Source organism: Trichechus manatus, unplaced genomic scaffold (assembly GCF_000243295.1).
Source record: "Trichechus manatus latirostris isolate Lorelei unplaced genomic scaffold, TriManLat1.0 scaffold00002, whole genome shotgun sequence".
Classification (NCBI taxonomy): Eukaryota; Metazoa; Chordata; class Mammalia; order Sirenia; family Trichechidae; genus Trichechus; species Trichechus manatus.
The window spans coordinates 10,353,629-10,373,401 of record NW_004443938.1 but is presented as its reverse complement, the minus strand read 5'-3'; the positions used below and the strand labels follow the sequence as shown (position 1 = coordinate 10,373,401).

General features: G+C 43.5%; 1 protein-coding gene across 4 annotated transcripts in view; it reads right to left on the bottom strand.

Annotated features, from left to right (window-relative positions):
- PLG (plasminogen) overlaps positions 1 to 19,773 on the bottom strand; it is a 51,616-nt gene that overhangs the window by 8,159 nt on the left and 23,684 nt on the right. For 2 of the 4 annotated variants that reach the window (XM_023727984.1, XM_004368793.3), the window contains exons 10-16: positions 16,305 to 16,490; positions 12,612 to 12,793; positions 10,292 to 10,440; positions 9,256 to 9,346; positions 5,384 to 5,504; positions 3,622 to 3,696; positions 1,514 to 1,654 (exon numbers count right to left, since the gene is read on the bottom strand). In XM_023727984.1, the coding sequence (XP_023583752.1) occupies positions 1,514 to 1,654; positions 3,622 to 3,696; positions 5,384 to 5,504; positions 9,256 to 9,346; positions 10,292 to 10,440; positions 12,612 to 12,793; positions 16,305 to 16,490 (945 nt within the window). Of the gene's footprint in view, positions 1 to 1,513; positions 1,655 to 3,621; positions 3,697 to 5,383; positions 5,505 to 9,252; positions 9,347 to 10,291; positions 10,441 to 12,611; positions 12,794 to 16,304; positions 16,491 to 19,773 lie in introns of all 4 variants that reach the window. The other 2 variants (XM_004368791.2, XM_004368792.2) reach the window with 2 other exon arrangements.

Here is a 19,773-nt window from a genome sequence, read left to right as displayed (position 1 = left end):
GGACAGTGTTGACATGTCATGGGGTTGTTAACCATTGTCATAAAACAACATGTGTACTAACTGTTTAAGGAGAAACTATTCTGTAAACCTTCATCTAAAGTACAATTTAAAAAAAAAAGAATCATCATCACCAATGTCGAAGTAAGCTCACCTTCCAGAAGGCCAAAATAAACTAAGTTTCACTAACATCCTCTCCACAGAGGTTAATTTAAGGGCGTTCCTCATGTGACACGAAATACTTTAGACTCTTGGGGTCTGGGGCGGGTCATCTAAAACTCCAAATCGATGAGTCTTTCAGAGAACACTTGCAGAACCCAGAATTTACGGAATTACTTCTTCCAGCTACCAGGTCACCTTGATCCACCTCTGAGGGCCACGGGGAAAGGAAAACTTGTATTTATTAGGAGATGGAGGTGAGAGGAAGGAGACTGGGGAACATGAAGAGAATCGGCTGCTTTTTTGTGTCCCTTTTTCGTTTCTAGAACATCAAAACATTGCAGGAAGTCAGCCCTCAGTTTGTTGTTATTGTCGGTTGGTGTCAAGTCAGCCCCATGTCACGGCAACCCCGTTTTCAACAAAACAAAACGTTGCCCAGTCCTTCGCCATCTTCAAGGTCATTGGGATGCTCAAATCCATTTTTGTGGCCTCTGTGTATTGTGAGTGCCTGCCAACCTAGCGGTCTCATCTTCCAAAACTATGCCAAACAATACTCTAACCCTCAGTTTACCGACCCAGAAAAGTGGCCGAGTGTTTGTGGACCAGACACAGCAGAGCAGCGCTCTGAGCTCCTGAGCGCTGGCCTCGTGCTGGCCTGGCCCAGCTCCTTCACAGTCCCCGTCGTCACACTGTCATCAGGAACGCATCAGACACAGCTGATGTCCTCTGTGGGCTTTGTTGCCTGCACCAAATGTGTGTGCCTGTTCTCAAAATAGCACCTGTGTATTTAGCCGTCCATTGGGATCTGTTTCAAAATATTGCTAACTTTGAGTAACATAAGCAAAGTTATCACTTTGTCAGGCTTTGTAAAACACTATTTCAAAAGACAAAATAAAACCAAGGAAGATAGTAATGGTAATTTGCAGTTTTTTAAGTGCTTTGAAATGTACGATCTCATCTGACTCCCCTAAACAAACTACCATGTTGAGAGGAGACCTGTCAGCCCAGAATAATTGAATAATTTTCTGATCATGAATGTATATTAGCTGATTGATGACCACGAAGTGAAAGAGTTGTAGCTGTAAAATTGTACCTTATATTTCAGAAACTCTTTCTACACAGGAGGATACTGACTCCTGGTTATTTTTCCCAAGTCTGCCGGTATGAGGCAGCGTTGAGCTGGAGTCCAGGTTTTCAGACTTGGAATCCAGGCCTGTTTCCACAGAGCCAGCATGCCTCTTACACTGTCAGCTGGGCCTTCCCACCTGCCACATGGCTGTCCTGTGGCTGATACCACTCAGTCATAAAAGAATTGGTTTCACTCATCTTAGGGTGAAAACCACAAGTGAGATAGTACCTGTTTAGCTTCAGCAAGGCGATATCTGCTCGTGTGGGCTCTAAGAACAGCTTAGAAACTTCTATTATTTGAACATCCACTTCAAGAGGTCTTTCTCGGTGTGCACCCAGGACAACCTTGTAAGATGATGGGCTAGAGGACCTAGGACAGATGGTAAAGTTAGGAGGAAAATATGGCCCTCCCCCTTCACGGGCACCCCTCCTGTGCCATAAAATCACATCTCCTTTAGACACTTGAGACCCAGCATCAGGGACCTCTGAGTGGCAAGAAACAGACTCGTGAGTCGTCTGAAGTTGGCCATAAAGGAAGGTTCTCACTGCTGCTTTTGGTCTTCCCACAGAGGAAGATTGAAGCCAACACAGAGGTCAGCACAAGGACAGACACCCATTTCGGGGTGCCTCATGGTGACTGCAGCCTGTCATAGTGACTGCATCATCTGGCATATCCAGACCTACAAGTGCATCTCAACCGGGTCTTCTTTGCTTACTGTCTGGAAACCCTCCCTTCCTCTCTCATCTGCTGTGCGTTCAGTTGCCCTGTCCTTATATTTCTGCCTCCAGCTTCTTCATTCTCTTCCCTAGTTCCATTGCCATTTCCTAGTTCAGGCCCTCGTCACCTCCAGCCTGGACTATGGCAGTCGCCTTCTAGCTGCTTTCTGAGCTCACTTGTCCCCCCTCCATGAAAATAGCTTGCTTTCCTCATTGGGTCGTTCAGTTTACAAAGCACTCGCACGTCTGTGATCTCGTGTTAACCGACCTCTCTGCTTCCACTCTCCTCTATAACCCATCCTCTCTGTACAAGAGTTAGAGAAATGTATTTTAAATATAAATCAGACAAAAGGACACATTGTATGATCCCACTTATGTGAACTCTCTAGAATAGGTAAATCCATAGAGACAAAAAGTGGACTAAGGTTACCAGGGGCCGGGGGAGGGGGAATAGGAGATAATCCTCAATGGGTGCAGAGCTCTTTTTTAGGGTGATGAAATGTTTTGGAAATAGATGATGGTGGTAGTTACACATGACAAATGTAACGAAGGTCACTGAATCGTACACTTGAGAATGGTTACCATGGTAAATTTTATATATATTTTACCATAATAAAAAATGGTAAAAAAAAATGTAAATCAGATTTTACCACTCCCTTTCCTCATCCCTTGAGCGATTTAAAAGTGAACTAGAATAAAACCCAAGCCCTGTGTCGTGACCAGTCAAGGCTGTATGCTCCCAGCATCACATCCACCAAGTGGGTCCCACTGCAGGGACTTTTTACTTGCTGTGCCCTTTGCCCAGAACACCCTTATCCCTGGTCTCCAGGGCTGGATCCTTTCATGATTCAGCCTCAATTCAGATGCCCTCCTCTCAGGGGGGCCCTTCCAAGCTGCCCCAGTGGAGCTCTTTCCACCCCTGCTGATCCCTATCCTGTCGCTGCAGTTTGCGTTCTCACTTGATGACCTTACTGATTTGCTTACATGCGTATCCACCTTCTTTCCCCACTAGCATGTTAGCTCCTTGCGGGCAGCATCTTTGTCTGGGTCACTGCTGCCTCCCCGCAGTGGGGCCTCGCACAGAGTAGGTTCTCATTAAATCCTATTGAATGAATGGATGGATTTCTTGTTTTATATCCCAGTACTCCCCTTGATCCTATGCTCCAGATGAAATCACCTACCCACCATGCTCTTTGTGCTACCCCCTAAATTCAGACCAGCTTTCTCCTCATGCCTCATGTTCAGTAAAAACCATGCCTCTCTCAAGGCTCAGGTCACCTCCCGCCATCTCCACGAAGCCTTCCTGCTTGGTGCTCTCTCTGCCTTCACTGGATCCTCACGGCTCTTTGTCCTCCTCTCTTTTTACTTTGAATGGCAGTTGTCTGTATAGAAGATGGCACTTTTTTCACCAGATTGTAAAACTACGTTTCTCTGACTAGACTGTAAGTGTCTCGACTATAGTGGGTACTCAGCATATCATGACGGAAGGAAGGAAAGAAGAAAGAGAACGGAGGGGAGGAAGAAAGGAGCAAAGAAAAAAAGCAGAGGGCAGGAGGAGGGAAGAAGAAAGGAAGGAACTCCTTAAGACAAGTCTGCCCGTCAGTTGTCCCCTACACATACCTCTCCAAGCAGTGAGCCGCGGTCAGCACCCACTCTGGGGATATTAAAGTGCCCCCACAAAAGTGCCTTCCAAATCTAGAAGAGAAAAATGTCAGGATTGTAGTGCAAGTACGATGGCTTATTCTGCTCCATTGTACAGAAGGAGAAAGAATGGTTCGCTCAATCTTAATAATGTTGATATCCCCACCGCCAAAATAAGGCTGGCAGCCCGTCATCAGGAGAATTGTAACCTGGAGTTGTGTTTCAGTTGCAGGATCTTCCAGCAGGCCCCATTGGCACCGCTCTGTGAGATGGCTTGGGGAGGATCTGGCTCATCCTATTCATGGGAGAACAAGATGGCATTGACCTATCAGGTCTGGACCCCAACAGAAGTGATCAGCCAAGGAGCTTCCCCTTGCAGCCTCTTTGATTTCTTTTTGACAAGATCTATGAAAGATCTGATGGATCCATCTTCAGGGAGCCAAATAGGGACCCGAACAGCAGTGAATCCTGGGAGTACGCAGATCCTACCTGAGAAAATGTAATTTTGGGGGCATGGCCCCTAAATCACTGACTTTATAGGACTGCTTAGGCAAGTGGTCGCTCCGTACAAGTGGTTGTAGTGAAAAGGAATGTAAATCGTAAGCATCTGAGAGCAGATGTGTCAATGAGTCAGTCAGAAAATAGACCGCAGTGCAGTTTGGGAAAGAGCAGATGGTTAACAGGTAAAAAGTGAAGTTTCTGTGTGTAGGGCAAGAAGCTGCTCAGTGATAAGGTAAAGAAAAGTTGACTCGACAACAGAATGAAGTATAAAGTAAGCAGGTTTATTGATGGCATTTACAAGCTTAGGATGCCAGGCTCTTTAGTAGAGGACAAGGAGAGGCAGGAAGCCAAACAAGCGAGCAGTTAAGCCTGTTCAGTATGTGTGCTTTATATGAGATACTCAGGAAAACTGAGCTCATTTATCAGTATTCCACTGAGACGATAACCCAAACTGTCTTGGGTTCTGTAGGGTCAGAACTGGTCACCTTTAAATTATGGGGATTATGAGCTAACCTCTACTGGAGGGAGATGTGTTTGTGAATGGGTGGTCACCATCTGAATTGAATTCAATGGTTCACAAAAGTGTAAAAGAAAATAAGAGTCTATATCTGTGATAGAAAAGGAGCCCCGGTGGTGCGGTGGTTAAGTACTCGACTGTTAACAAAAGGTCAGCGGTTCAAACCCACTAGCCACTCTGCAGGAGAAAGACCTGGCAATCTGCTCTTGTAAAGATTACAGCCTTGGAAACCCTATGGGGCAGTTCTACACTGTCCTGTAGGGTCATTAGGACTCAGGATTGACTCAGCGGCAACTGGTTAGGTTTTGGGTTTTTAACTGTGATGGCGTATAGATCATTTTGTCTTGTCCCTCCCCCAAAAGTGTCGCATTTCTAAAAATATCCCTTTCTTTTCATTTTGTGATGAAACAATGGATATCTATATGTATGAACCCTCAAAGCAGCTTCAAAACGTTTCCAGCAGTACTGGAATTTGGTGTAGATTGCTGCATCTTCAGACTTGGATAACAGTAGCCCAGATCAAGGGAAAGATTCCAGTTCTGGTAATTTTCACAGTAGAGAACCTAGAATAGTAATGTTTTTATTTCTATAGTGTTCATTTCCTCCCTGGGAGGATATAGGGGCAGTACTGACATCTGAAATGTCTGGACTTAGTGTGAAGGTAAGGGTTTTACGGGGCTTGCATAGAAGGCCGGTATAAATTGTTTCCGGAAGTGGCCTTACCTTGTTCTGAGACTGACTTGCCAGGGCCAGGAATGCTCATTGGCCACACACCCCCCTACAATCCTTCCAGAACACTTCTTCGGTTCCACCTTGGGCTTTCCACAGTCAAATGAGGAGGACACTGTGGCACAAAGTGAGGGAAAGTCACATTTGACAGAGTTAAAGGTAGCAACTCTTGTCCATTCACTCAGGATCCACGAATGTCTCAGAGCACTGAATTGCAGGCATCTCAAAGTCCAAATTAGATAGTAAAACCATAAGCATCTTTTGGAAATTTTCTCTAAATTTCAAACGCAGTAGTAGACGTTGCACAACCCTCTACTTTCAGGAAAACATAAATACTTTGCTATTATTTTGTTGGGCAAGTGACAAAATAAGTTGGTATACTTAGGCATTAGAATGAAAGCTTTTCTGGGATGATCCTGATTGGCAGAATTGCTATTCAAAGTCTATGTAGCATGGCAGAATTGCTATTCAAATTCTATGTAGCATATCGAGAACACGGTATCGTCATTCCCGTTGTCTTCATTATCCTCTAAACCATGTAAAGTTTACTGAAAACCATAGTTGGCATCCCCATTGAAAGGCACTAAGGATATTTTTTAATATGACTTTGTGTGTGTTTATGTGTGAGCATACGTGGTGTGTGTGTGCATGTGATTGTACGTAGCAAGGATAACCAGCCTAAGTTGAAATAGTGCCTTCTCTCAGCCAGCCTTTACATCCTTCTGGACTGCTTAAAGAAATTCATGTGTAGCTTAAAAAGTTAATTGATGGCCTTTTTTCATTTTAAAGGTGAGCTTCCTTGTAAATTAAAAACAGTGTAACAATCGGACTTACTGGTCTGACAGAGACTGGAGAAACCCTGAGAGTATGGCCCCCAGACACCCTTTTACCTCAGTACTGAAGTCACTCCTGAGGTTCACCGTTCGGCCAAAGATTAGACAGGCTCATAAAACAATAATACAAGTAGTTCAACCATGTATACGAGACTACGTGGACACACCAGCCCAGGGGCAAGGACGAGAAGGCAGGAGGGGACAGGAAAGCTGGACAAATGGAAATGGAGAACCCAGTGTCGAGAAGGGGAGAGTATTGACACGTCATGGGGTTGGCAACAAATGTCACAGAACAATATGTGTATTAATTGTTTAATGAGAAACTAATTTTTTCTGTAAACCTTCATCTAAAGCATAATTTAAATTAGGAAAAAAAATGTAAAGGTTTGGAAATTTTAAGAAAAATAATAGAAAATTTCTCACTTAAATAAAATTCAAAATCTCTCAGGGAATGAACAATAAAACCTTAAAGAAAAAGAGAAAAAATGCAAACAACCTAAAGATACAAAGTCATATCTTAAGAAGATGTCTCATTCTGAAATAATCCAAATAAAACCAGAAGAAACCACTTCCAAAAAAACCCATGGCCATTGAGTCAATTCCAACTCATAGAATTTCTTAACCTCCAATAGTTGCCCTTTTAAGCACTGACCTGACATACTGGGAGAGCTATGATTCACTATTTCATTCATTTATACATTCAGCAAATATTTATTCGAAGATTCAGTGCCTACTATGTGCCAGGCACTGCTCTAGCTACTAGAGGGGAAAGGGAAATAACCAAGGTCCCTGTTCTTAATCTTTACATCCTAGTGGGTTGGAATATAAAAGGATGTTGAATTCCCAAAGGTGCTCAAGGGAGGAATAAGACGTATGCAGATTCCAAAGGAAATAGGCAGTTCTACAATTCTTGTCTTCTCACCCATGTTGAAGATGCAAAAGAATCAAGTTCTTCGAGATTGGAGAACGAAGACAAATAGGGAAGAGGATATCTTTAGAGAAAATTTCCAGTGGCCCGTCAGGTTTGCCACCACCACCAAATGGTGGCATGCAAGGCTAACCATGAACTTGAAGAGAAGGGTTTCAATCAGACCACTTGGAGAGCTTCAAGTCTGTTTCCTGCAAAAGGGGGATCCCAGGCTTGAGGAAGCTAAAGCAGCTTGCGGTGGCAGAGGGAAGTTACAGATGAGTCCCAGGCACAGCTGTGGAGCCATGGCAGGAACTCAAGACTCAAAGGGAAACCTGCCAGCAGTTAAGGATAGAGAAGCCTGGCAGTACAAGGCAGTGGGGGCACCGGGGAGGGCAGAAGCTGAGGCTCATGAGTGACCAGCCAAAGGAGAGGCAATAACCCCCTAAAAGACTTACAGGCAGGGGGAGGGCCACCAAGAGAACTTTTGCAGAACGTCCAAAAGCATCCGCTAGTGAAAGAATCCACTATAAACTCATGCTAAGTCCAGAGAGCACAAAGCCATCTTACAATAATATCAGCCAAATAGAAGCTTTCTGTCACTCCCATTTCTCCTTTCAGGAGTGGCCCACATGCAAACCTGGTAGTGTGGCTCCCACACACTTTTTTTTAAATTTTTTTTTTTTATTGTACTTTAGATGAAAGTTTACAGAGCAAATAGTTTCTCATTAAACAGTCAGTACACATATTGTTTTATGACAATGGTTAACCCCACAATATGTCAACACTCCCTTCTCAACCTTGGGTTCCCTATTACCAGCTTTCCTGTCCCCTCCTGCCTTCTAGTCTTTGTCCCTGGACTGTTGTGCCCCATTAGTCTCTTTTTTCTTTTTTTTTTTTTTATGGGGCTGTCTAATCTTTGGCTGAATGGTGAACCTCAGGAGTGACTTCATTACTGAGCTAAAAGGGTGTCCGGGGACCATACTCTCAGGGTTTCTCCAGTTTCTGTCAATGACTCCCACACTCTTAACCATTCCACCAGACTGCCTCCGCAAATAATCAACCAATGCTGGTCTTAAGTGGCTTTGCAGCCTACATGCCTTTCCTCCAGCTCTAGGTCCCTCTACATGGCAGATACCGCCATCAGACCACGCAAATTTCTGTAACCCACAACAAATTGTATTGCAAAGATTGGTCAGCAGAAAGTAATGTAGGTTCCAAGTCAAAGTGGCTTACTTTTTCCAGATCTACCCTTGGATTTGTTATCCCAATCTTTTAAAAACTAATGCCATCTCCCTTTTCTCTGGTTAAAGCCTCCTGCTCCTTAGAGGAGTCTCAGAGCAAAGAGGACGGAACCAGGCAAGCGTCTCTAAGGTATGCAGCCAATAGGTGGCTAATGAATGGTCATCTTAGGTTAAAGGAAATCGGAGGCCCAGCATTACTTTTCATTGAATTCTTAGGATGACATCTTAGAGGTTTACAGTATACATTATATGTGTCTCTGTTTTCTTCTCAGCTGTTCAAAGAAAAATTTTCCTACCTGGGTGACTGAATCTGAATGTGTTTTTCATTCATCGCTAGCTAACATTGGAGAGTCCAGTGGGACCACCCCAAAGTTGCTCGGATCACCTCTAAGCTTGCTCTTTGGAGGATTTTATATTCACTTTATTTAAGGGAGGAAGGATTCCCTAGCAAGAGGGACCAAGAGAAGGACAGGTTCAAGATGCCCACAATGAAGAGAGGGCTCAGGCGAAGACCCTTCTGGAACTTACTGGGCAGCCACCTCCTCCCCAGAAGTGCTCAGCTCAAAAGCTCTTTTTCTATAGATTCATATTAAGGAGATGATCTCTGCCTTTATTTGAGAAGTTGTTTTCTTTCAAAGAGGGAGCCCTGGTGGCGCAGTGGTTAAACACTTGGCTGCTAACGGAAAGGTCGGCGGTTCGAAACCACCAGGCACTCCACAGGAGAAAGTTGTGGCAGTTGGCTTCCATAAAGATTACAGCCTTGGAAACCCTGTGGGGCAGTTCTGCTCTGTCCTACAGGGTCGCTGAGAGTCAGAATCGACTCAACGGCAATGGGTTTAGTTTGGTTTTGGTTCCTTAACAAAAACGAAGGCAACCTACCACACAGAGGGACATCACAGTAGTCGAAAAGCTTTTCTGGATTCATTGTGTAGCACCAAGGACCGTTGGCATCTCCATCCGGGTTGCGGCAGTACTGGAAAAAAGGCAGAAGTACGTGATCCTGCTCACATTGGGGCCAAGAGAGAGGAGAAGGTGTTCCAAGGTACAGTCATTTCACCTCTGTCCTTAAAAGATGAAATGTCATGTTCCTTTTTTGAGGGAGAGGGTTGGCAGAGTTATTTTGAGGATGCTTGTAAAGCCTCTGAATCCAGCTGTGCCATTGGTCATGTCCCTTTATTCCGAAGGAGCTCAAACTAGGAGGCCACCCCCTCGAGAGAGAGTGGTGGGCCCAGAGGAGTCCTGACGTAGAGGATATATAAAATGTCCCTCCCTTCCTGGAGTCTGAATTGTGGAGATTGCAGAGGTGCCCAGCAGGAAAGGGCAGTAGGATGCTGTTGACCAGTCTTTACTGCAGCAACGTTCTCCCTGGTAAAGCCGTTTGCCTCTTGGTTCAGGAATGTTTATTTCCACGGATTGTGTACATTGCATGGGCCCAGCCACAAAATGGCACTGTCTTCGTTTCCTTCCCTCTACAGATCCCCCAGAGAAAGCCATCTTAGAGAGTGAGTGAGCCTTGGGAAAACCTGCTATTTGGAGTCCTGATGGCCTCATCAAAACGTTGTCTAGAAGAATCCAACTAAAATGTCATTGAGGGCATCTTGGACTACCAGAGCCTAGAGGACAAACACTAGAAACAGACCCAGTACCCAGTAATAGAAGCAGGTGAGAAATGGCCCAAAGGGGAAGAAGAGGCTGAGGGACCGATGGCAAACATGGAGGTTTACCTGCTGTGTTAGTTGTACTCTACAAGCTGGTGCCAGTTATATTTCAGGCAGAGTCCCCTGAAATCTCTCTTTTTTTTCCCTCTGTCCAGCCACCAAACAGCAGTCCTGGCCAATTTTCCGTCACACAGGACCAATTTCGTTTGCAAAGATTAGTCAGTAGAAGGTGAAAGAGAGCCCAAATCAAAGTGACTTACGTTCTTCTCCAGACCTGCCTGAGGATGCGTCTTCGGAGTGAAATTGTTGTGCCTGTGGGGCTCCCGGGCAGCCCACGCCTGGCACGGAGTGCCGGTAGCAGTAGTTGCTATCTTGCCCCTATATCCTTTGCCATTCCCGAACATGCAATCTGTAGGAACAACGAAGAGGGCTTCTGCATTATTTCAACGCCCATGGAAGCAGCAGTCAAGAAATCAAACAACGTATAGCATTGGGCAAATCTGCTGCAAATGATCCCTTCAAAGTGTTAAAAAGCAAAGATGTCACTTTGAGGACTAAGGTGCACCTGAGCATGGTATTTTCAATCGCCTCATAGGCATGTGAATACTGGACAGTGAATAAGGAAGACCAAAGAAGAATCAATGCCTTCGAATTATGGTGTTGGCGAAGAATATCAAATATACCATGAACTGCCGGAAAAATGAACAAGTCTGTCTTGAAAGAAATACAGCCAGAGTGCTCCTTAGAAGTGAGGATGGCGAGGCTTTGTCTTACATACTTTAGACATGTTATCACCAGGGACTAATCCCTGGAGAAGGACATCATGTTTGGTAAAGTAGAGGGTCAGCGAAAAAGAGGAAGACCCTCAATGAGATGGATTGACACAGTGGCTGCAACAATGAGCTCAAGCATAACAATGATTGTGAGGGTGACGAAGGACCGGGCAGTGTTTTGTTCTGTTGTACATGGGGTCGCCATGAGTTGGAACCGACTGGATGGCACCTAACAACAATTACATCGACCCAAGAAGTTGATGAATAAATATTTGCAGTTACTTTGGTTTTCTCTAAGGAGGCAGACTCAATGGTCAAGTCCTTCAGAACACTGTGGAATGCTGACAGTCACCCTACTTATTTTAAGAAGTTCTAGAAAAGATTATTAGCTTGAAAATAATCACAAATTTAGCAGGATGTTAGAGTAGAAATTTTGGCTGGGACACTACAATAAACGAGACAGAGCGCCCATGAGGATTAGCATGGCATAAATGCTGCTCTGAACCATTCCATGACTTTAAATACCTCACTGTCATCAAGGGTAGAGCAAGTGAGTGCATATTGAAAGGATTTATAAAATATGCTGTTTTGGCTAGAGTTGTGCTGTGAGTGCTCACCCTCCAAGGTGAGAGGGATAATATAAATGTGATTTGGGCCCTCCTTTTGCCCAAGTTTGGCCCCCATCTCAAGCCTAGGGAATGGGGACTTCCATGAGTCACCTCAGAGAACCTGCTGTGTGTCTCATGTGGGCCCCAGCAGACCAGTGTTCTGATGGCCACTTGTAAAATCTGAAGAGCAAAAGCTGGGCAGCTAGCTTCTCTGCCGAGGGGTGAGAATGTGTGTGACCAGGACCAGAGTGTATAAGTTAGCCGTGCATATGAGAGACCATGCCAGGTCATCACAAGTCATGTCTGCAAGGGACACCTAGATGGGGCACTTGGCCGACCCATTCTCACCAGGGAAGAGGTAGCAGAGGTGTGCCCACCCTGCTCCAGGGAATACCAGGGGAGGTTCTCCTGCCTGGGGAGAAGTGGCAACATCAGCAAGTGCACAGTGGGGCAGGAGAGGCCTCAACTTCAAACCAAGTTCTCATCTTTAATCATTACTGTCTGGAGGATTCTGTGTTATCCAGAAGTGATTAGAAAGTCATAGGACTACCTGAGTTGTCATTCTGGGGCAGGCAGAGAATTGGCCCCTCTCTGAGCCCTTTCAGCCTGCAATGTTGCCGAGCACTTTACAGTTCCCTCCCAACTGCAGGACCAGGCACTAAGTACTTGGAGTTACAAACCAAGGGCCCAGGAAGCAGAGAGGAAGTACTGGTTATTTTTTGCCCCAGACCTCAGATGACAACCAACTTCTTATATTCAGGCTGGATAACCCTTCTGAGCTACGAATCCGCTTTCCCAACTATTTGTTGGAGAACAGCATTTGACTGTCATACTAGCCCTTCTAAGTCAGAATATTCCAAACCAAATTCATCATTTCTGTTCCTCCACAAACGAGGCAGGGACGTGCTTTTGTGGAATTACCCGTTCTGCCAGTGCCGTCATTATCAACCTCTTAATCTCAAAATTTTATCCCTCAAAACCAGTTTGTTGTCAAGTCCTAAAGAAACTGCCCACCTTCGTTATGCCAGCAGTAGCAGCAATGGCTCCCAAAGAGAGGAAGTCTTCCTCTCACACAACCTGTCCTCAGCCAACACTCGAGTGATAGGGCAGTATCTAAACCCTCTGCATCAGTAAGATTTTCCATCTCTTTTCATCCCTACGGCAGAGCGATAGAAGATCTCTGGCCACAAACCTCTTACCTGTTTCAGAAGGAGCCTCAACACTTGGAGCTTGGGGCAGAGCAGGGGCATTTGAGTGGCTCCCTGCTGTCTCTGAACATCTCTTCAGATTACAGTACTCCCATCGGACACTCGGGTCAGTGGTAAAACACCAGGGTCTTTCATCAGCATCTGGATTCCTGCAGTAGTTCATTGTCAAGTCACTGTAAATTCCAAAATAGTGTATAGGTCAGGAGAGTGGGAGAATCTTCAGGGATACCCAAGCACCCTCTGAAGTTTGTTATAACACGTGTTAACACGTGACTTTGAAATGTTTCCTTAAAGGTACAGTAACAATACCACAAGCACAAATGGTCGTTTTTATCACCAAGGCTGTATTTTTCCAATTACCAATCCTTCTTTGTTTCCAACTTTTGCATTCCAATCACCGGTAATTATCATTGCATCTTGTTTGCATGTTTGATCAATTTCAGATCGCAGAAGTTGGTAAAAATCTTCAATTTGTTCGTCTTTGGCCTTAATGGGTGGTGCATAAATTTGAAAAATAGTCCAGTTAACTGGTCTTCCTTGTAGGCGTGTGGATACTATCATATCGCCGACAGCATTGTACTTCAGGATAGATCTTGATTTTTTTTGACGAATGTGATGCCATTCCTCTTCAATTTGTCATTCCCGGCATAGTAGACTATATGATTGTCTGATTCAAAATGGCCAGTACGAATCCATATCAATGCCTAGGATATCAAACTTTATGCATGCCATTTCATTTTAGACGACTTCCAATTTTCCTAGATTCATACTTCGTACATCCCATGCTCCGATTATTAATGGATATTTGTAGCTGTTTCTTCTCATTTTGAGTCGTGCCATATCAGTAAATGAAGGTCCCAAAAACTTGATTCCATCCACATCATTAAGGTCTATTCTTACTTTGAGGAGGCAGCTCTTCCCCAGTTGTATTTTGAGTACCTTCCAATCTGAGGGGCTCATATCAGGGGCAGTATATCACACAGTGTTCCACTGCTCTTCATAAGGTTTTCACTGGCCAATTTTTTTTTAGAAGTAGATTGCCAGGTCCTTCTTCCTAGTCTATCTTAGTCTGGAATCTCCCCTGAAACCCATCCAACATGGGTGACCCTGCTGGTATGTGAAATACCAGTGACATGGTTTCCAGTATCACAGTAACAGGCAAGCCACCACAGTACGACAAACTGACAGATGGGTGGTGGATGTAAGTGATATTACTGTAAATATCAGGTAGATCAAGTGGGTTTAGGGCTTAAAAGAATTATGAAAGCTAACCTGGCAAATGAGCTACCAGGCTGGACCTCGTTTCAGGTGCATTATGGGAAAATGAACATGACTGAATCTCCTCTGTTCTTTTTACCACACTCTGCAGCCTAAGGGGCTGAGGGACTGGTGATTAAAGAATAGTGAGACCCAAGGGGTAATGGGAGAAGTCTGGGTGGACTAGGGGATCTGAGTGTTTATGGAGGAGTCAGAAAATAATAAGAGACATAGCAGGGCCTGTGAGAGGCCTGAGAAAGCATTGGGCAATTTTGTTCACTCTGGGGACTCCTAAAACCATTGCCTCAACCTCTCAGAATTCTAAGCCTTGGAATTCCCTTTAAAATTTGGATTCATGACCTGTTGCTGACTGGGAAAACTTGAAACATATTGTGTATTATGGGAATCCATCACTGTATAGCTACTGTAGGTAAGTGACATAGTCTCAGGCCAGGCCCACAGTTTGAGGGAGCCAGTCAGTGGATTTCCAAGCAACTGGACATGTTAAAAGGCTTATTGTTTGAAATATACTTTAAGTATACTTTACATATGATGAAATGTACAGCAGATCTTAAGTGTATAGTTTGATGAATTTTGATGAAGAAGATAACCTGTGTAACCCACATTCCTATCATGATATAGAACATTTCCATCACCCCAGAAAGTTCCCTTGTGTTACTGCCTAATCATACTATTGATTCCATTCACCATAAATAAGTTTTGCCTCTTCTAGAACCCCACATAAGTGAATCCATGCAGCATATACTCTTTTATATCTGGCTTTTTTTCACTTAATGTTTTTGAGCATCATCCGTTGTATTTGGGAGTATTGGTAGCTTGTTCCCTTGTTGCTGAGTAGTATTCCATTGTATGAATATACCACAAATTGGTTATCCATTTCTTATTGATGGACATTGAAGTTGTTTCTAGCTTGGGGCTATTATGAATAAAGATGCTGTGAATATGCTTGTAGATCTTTTTTGTGGACTTAGGTTTTCATTTCCATTGAGTGAATATTCAGGAGGTAGAGCTGCAAGTTTATACAGTAAATATTTGTTTAATTTCGTAAGAAACCACCAGACTCATTTCCAAAGTGGTCGTACCATCTTATACTCTCACCAGCAGTGTATGAGAGTTCCAGTTGCTCCATATGCTTGATACTGCTTACTGTTGTCTGTCTTTTTAATAGTAGCCATTTCCAGTGGGTGTGTGATGGCGTCTCATTGTCTCATTCTTATTTTTCTCTTTGTCTCATTCTTATTTCCTTGATGGCTAAGGATGTTAAAAGCATTTTTCATGGGCTTTATTGGCCATTTGTGTATCTTCCCTTCTGAAATGCTATTCAATTCTTTTGCCCATTTTTATCAGGTTGTCTGTCCTCTTATAACTAAGTGGCAGGGGTGTTTAATTATTCTGGATATCAGCCATTTGTCACATACATGGATTGAGAAGATTTTTCTCTTTTCCCAGTAGTTATTCTTTGTCCAACTTTGTGGAATCTCTACCTGTGCACGTGCAGCTTTATTTCACCCAAAATCTTAAAGGGAACTTCTGTGCAGATTTATGAGCTCTTTCTCTGCACAGATCCTTTCTCATTATTACCCTGCCTAGCAAATCCCAGCTGCTTCAGTAATCCTAGATTCCAGTCTCTGTCTCCTCAGCTCAGCAAGACTGCTGTGATCTCCACTAACTCTGTCTCTTTGCATTGCATCTAGAAAGTGTCTCCAGAAAGAAAGTCAGAGAAATTATGGGGTTGACCTTATTTGTTTCCCTCTCTAGAAGGTCTCAGTCCTGTGCTTCCTGTAGTCCACCTTCTGAAAGCATTTTCCCGTATGTATTATAGTTACTTATGGCAGAAAGGCTGGTCTGGTCAGACTTGGTCTTTTGTCCTTCCACCTGCCCATCTTACCTATCAGCGTCTGTACACTTCCTGACTCTCATCTGCCTTCCTTCTTTCCTGCTTTGGCTCTTCCTATCCTGGTAAGGCTATTCCTTCAGATTACCAGAGCTCAGGACCCAGTGTGTCTCTATAGTTCAGATCACACACAGGACCCATGAACAGAAATGGCAAACACAAACTTCACTCCAGTGGCTGGAGGGTGGAATGATAAAATTCCATTGTTGGAAGGCAGTAATGATGTTTAGCTGGTGTTAAGGAATGGTACTGTTTCTAAGATTTTAGGAACTTTTTTCCTCACCACCACCTCACCTATCCTGCCCCCCTCTGCAAAACTACTCAGGAAACATAGCCAGCCTCTAAGTTCTTATCTCTCAGACACTTTGCTCAAAAGCAAGGTGCTTGAGACATTTTGTCTCACATTCTGGAGCCAATAGAAGTTTGGTGCTAATAAGTTAGTTTAAGGCCCAGCTCTTCTAACAAATTTAAGTTGGCTGTTGCTTCTATTATGGCTAAAATCAAAGACATACGCATCTGGGTACTTTTCCGGGGTCTTCTGATGCAGGTGTGGTGTCATAGATAACCAAGGCTGACACTTCTTCCCTGTGATAGTGATGGAGGAGGTACCTCGATAACTCTGTCCATTGCCGTGGTAGCACTCCTGGACTACAGGGGTTTGCTCGGGTGGCACTGAAATGGAAATAGAAGAAGTCAACCTGAATAATGACTGGAACAGAGAAACGTGTAGTTTATTGAATGAACAGTATTCCCTGGGACTTACCACTGTACTCTTTTTGTATTTGTAAACAAGTGGGCATGCAAATAAAACAGTAGATCCACAGTATTCTAGAACTTTAATGGCCTAGGTTTCCTTGGAAATATTTAACTCAAAACTCAGGAGAAAACAAATAGAACAGAGTCCTTGTTCTTGGAAATTGTACTCAGTTGCAAGCTCTTTTTCATGGATCTCCACTGGGTGTGCTTGAGAACAACTGGGAGGAAGCCACACTCAGGGTGCAGACTGCAAGTGGTGATTGGCTATCAGTGGGAGACAGACAGGAAACCCTTACACATTTCCCCAGATCCTTTGCTCATACAAAGCAAAAGCCATAAGCTGCTATGGAATAGGGCAGGAGATGCTTCTGCATTCAGAACAGCAGGCAAAGATTCATTGCTTTTGAGGGAGGAGGGGGAGTAGAAGCAAAAATCTTACTCCCCTGGAGGAGGGACAGGAAACCCTCTTTTGCCCAGGATCCTGCACTGACACAAAGCAGAAGTCGGCTACTCTTCCACTCAAGACCTACCAGGGATACAGGTTAGAGTTTGGCTCCATGGGAAGGAGGGGCAAGAGCACTAAGAAACCCCTGCCTTCAAAGCCCAGGTGCACAGAGCCTACCTAAGGCTGAGGCTGGACTAGGAAAATAGAGAACTCTCCTACCCCCACCAGAGTTTAGCAGTCTATCACTGGAGTTAGATGGAGAGCATGAGGGGGTGGGGTGCACTGTGGAGTAGGCATGCAGTGAGTGCTTCCAGCAGGGGGTGGACTAGGAGCACTGAGAAAATGCATCAGCAGCCCAGGTCCCACTCTGAGCACAAGGTAACAGCAGCCCATTGCTGGAGGAGTGATGTCTGGTGCACATAAGATAAAAATAGCAACAACAAAACCCAAATTCAGTTCAACGGCCGACTTTATAGGCTCAATTACCAAACAACATACTGACAGAAGAGGCGAGCCCATTTCAAAGTGTAAATAATATTTACCACAATCTGTACTGTTGTTCTAACAGTGTTCAGCATTTGATTAAAAAAAAAAAAAAATTACAAGACACATCAAAAAAGACAAGGGAGGGGGAGAAAGAAAAACGTTGTCCAGTGATAAAGCAATCAACAAGCCAGACTCAGGGATAACTAGATGTGAAAACTGTCAGATTGGGATCGTGAAATAACAATGATTAATATGTTACAGGGTTTGTGGTAAAGGTGGACAATATGCCTGAATAGATGGGGAATTTCAACAAAGAGATGGAAACTATCAAAAGTAAAATGAAAACACTGGAAATAAGAACCATGATACCAGAGGTGAAGAAATCCTTCAGTGAGTTGATAAGCAGACAACACAACCGAGGAAAGAATCAGTGAACTTGAAAAAAGATTAATAGAAATTATCCAAACTGAAACACAAAGAGTAAAGGGAGTGGGGGTGTGGGAAGCAGAACAGGCATCTAGGAGATGTGGGACAATGTAAAATGGTCTACTGTTTGGATAAGTGGAGTCCAAAACAGAAGAGAGAGAAGGGAAAAAGAAATATCTGAAGGGAAATGGCTGGAAATTTTACAAAATGAACAAGAATCCTGTAAAACCCATTGCCATCGAGTTGATTCCAACTCATAGTGACCCTGTAGTACAGGGTAGAGCTGCCCTATAGGGTTTCCAAGGCTGTAATCTTTGTGGAAACAGACTGCCACATCTTTCTCCTGCAGAGCAACTGCTGGGTTTGAACCACTAACCTTTCAGTTAGCAACTGAGTGCTTTAACCATGGCACCACTAGGACTCCTTTAATGAAAACCAACAATCCATAAATCCAAGAAGTTCAGAGAACCCCAAGCAGGATAAATACGAATAATAATAAATAAGCACACCTACACATTCTGTAGTCAAACTGCTGAAAACCAAAGATAAGAGAGTCTTAAAGGCAGACAGAGAAAAAAGAAACATTAAATACAGTGGTAAGATTTCTGGTCAGAGACTATTCAAAACAGAAGATCATGAAGTAACATCTTTAAAGTGATGAAAGAAAAAAACTGCCAACCCAGAATTCTATAACCAACAAAATTATTTTTTGAAACTGAATGAGACAAAATAAAGGTGTTTTCAAACATACGAAAGTTGAATGACTTCCTCACCAGCAGACCTGTGCTGTAAACAATGTTCAAAGAAGTCTTTTCAGAAGGAATATGACACCAGATGGAAATTTGGATCTACGTAAACAAAATGAAGATCATCAGAAGTGATAAAAATAAAGGTAAACATAAAAAATATTTTTTATTTATAACTACTTTAAAAGATGACTGACTGTTCAGGACAAAAAAAAGTGTCAATTTATTGTGAGATTTATAACATAATGGAAGTAAATTATTTGAGAACAATAGCACAGCATTTGGGAGGGAGGAAATTGAAGTATGCTGTTGTAAGGTTCTTACATCATACATGAAATAGAGTAATATTATGTGAAGGTAGTCTACCTCACATAATATTATTCTAAAGGTGTACTTTATAAACTTTAGAGAAACTACCAAAAATATTAAAAATAAGTTCAACTAATAAGTAAATAGTTCCAATTAAATAACAATCATAAAAATAATTCAAGTGGAGGCAGAAAAAGATGAAAAAAAGGACAAAGTTCAAACAGGACAAATAGGAATTAACTAGGTGGTAGGTTTCCCCCATGCATCTGTCAGTTTGTCATACCGTGGGGGCTTGTGTGTTGCTGTGATGCTGGAAGCTATGCCACCAGTATTCAAATACCAGCAGTCTCACCCTTGGCGGACAGGTTTCAGCTGAGCTTCCAGACTAAGACAGACTAGGAAGAAGGACCTAGCGATCTACCTCTGAAAGGAATTAGCCAATGAAAGCGTCATGAATAGCAGTGAAACACTGTCTGATATAATGCCGGAAGATGACCCCGTCAGGTTGGAAGGCAGGCATTCAGATGATAACTGGGGAAGAGCTGCCTCCTCAAAGTAGAGTCGACCTTAATGACGTGAATGGAGTCAAGCTTTCAGAACCTTCATTTCTGATGTGGCATGACTCAAAATGAGAAGAAACAGCTGCAAACATCCGTTAATAATGAGAACGTGGACTGTACGAAGTATGAATGTAGGCAAATTGGAAATCGTCAGAAATGAAATGTGTAAACATCAATATCCTAGGCATTAGTGAGCTGAAATGGACTGATATTGGTAATTTTGAGTCAGACAATCATATGGTCTACTATGCCG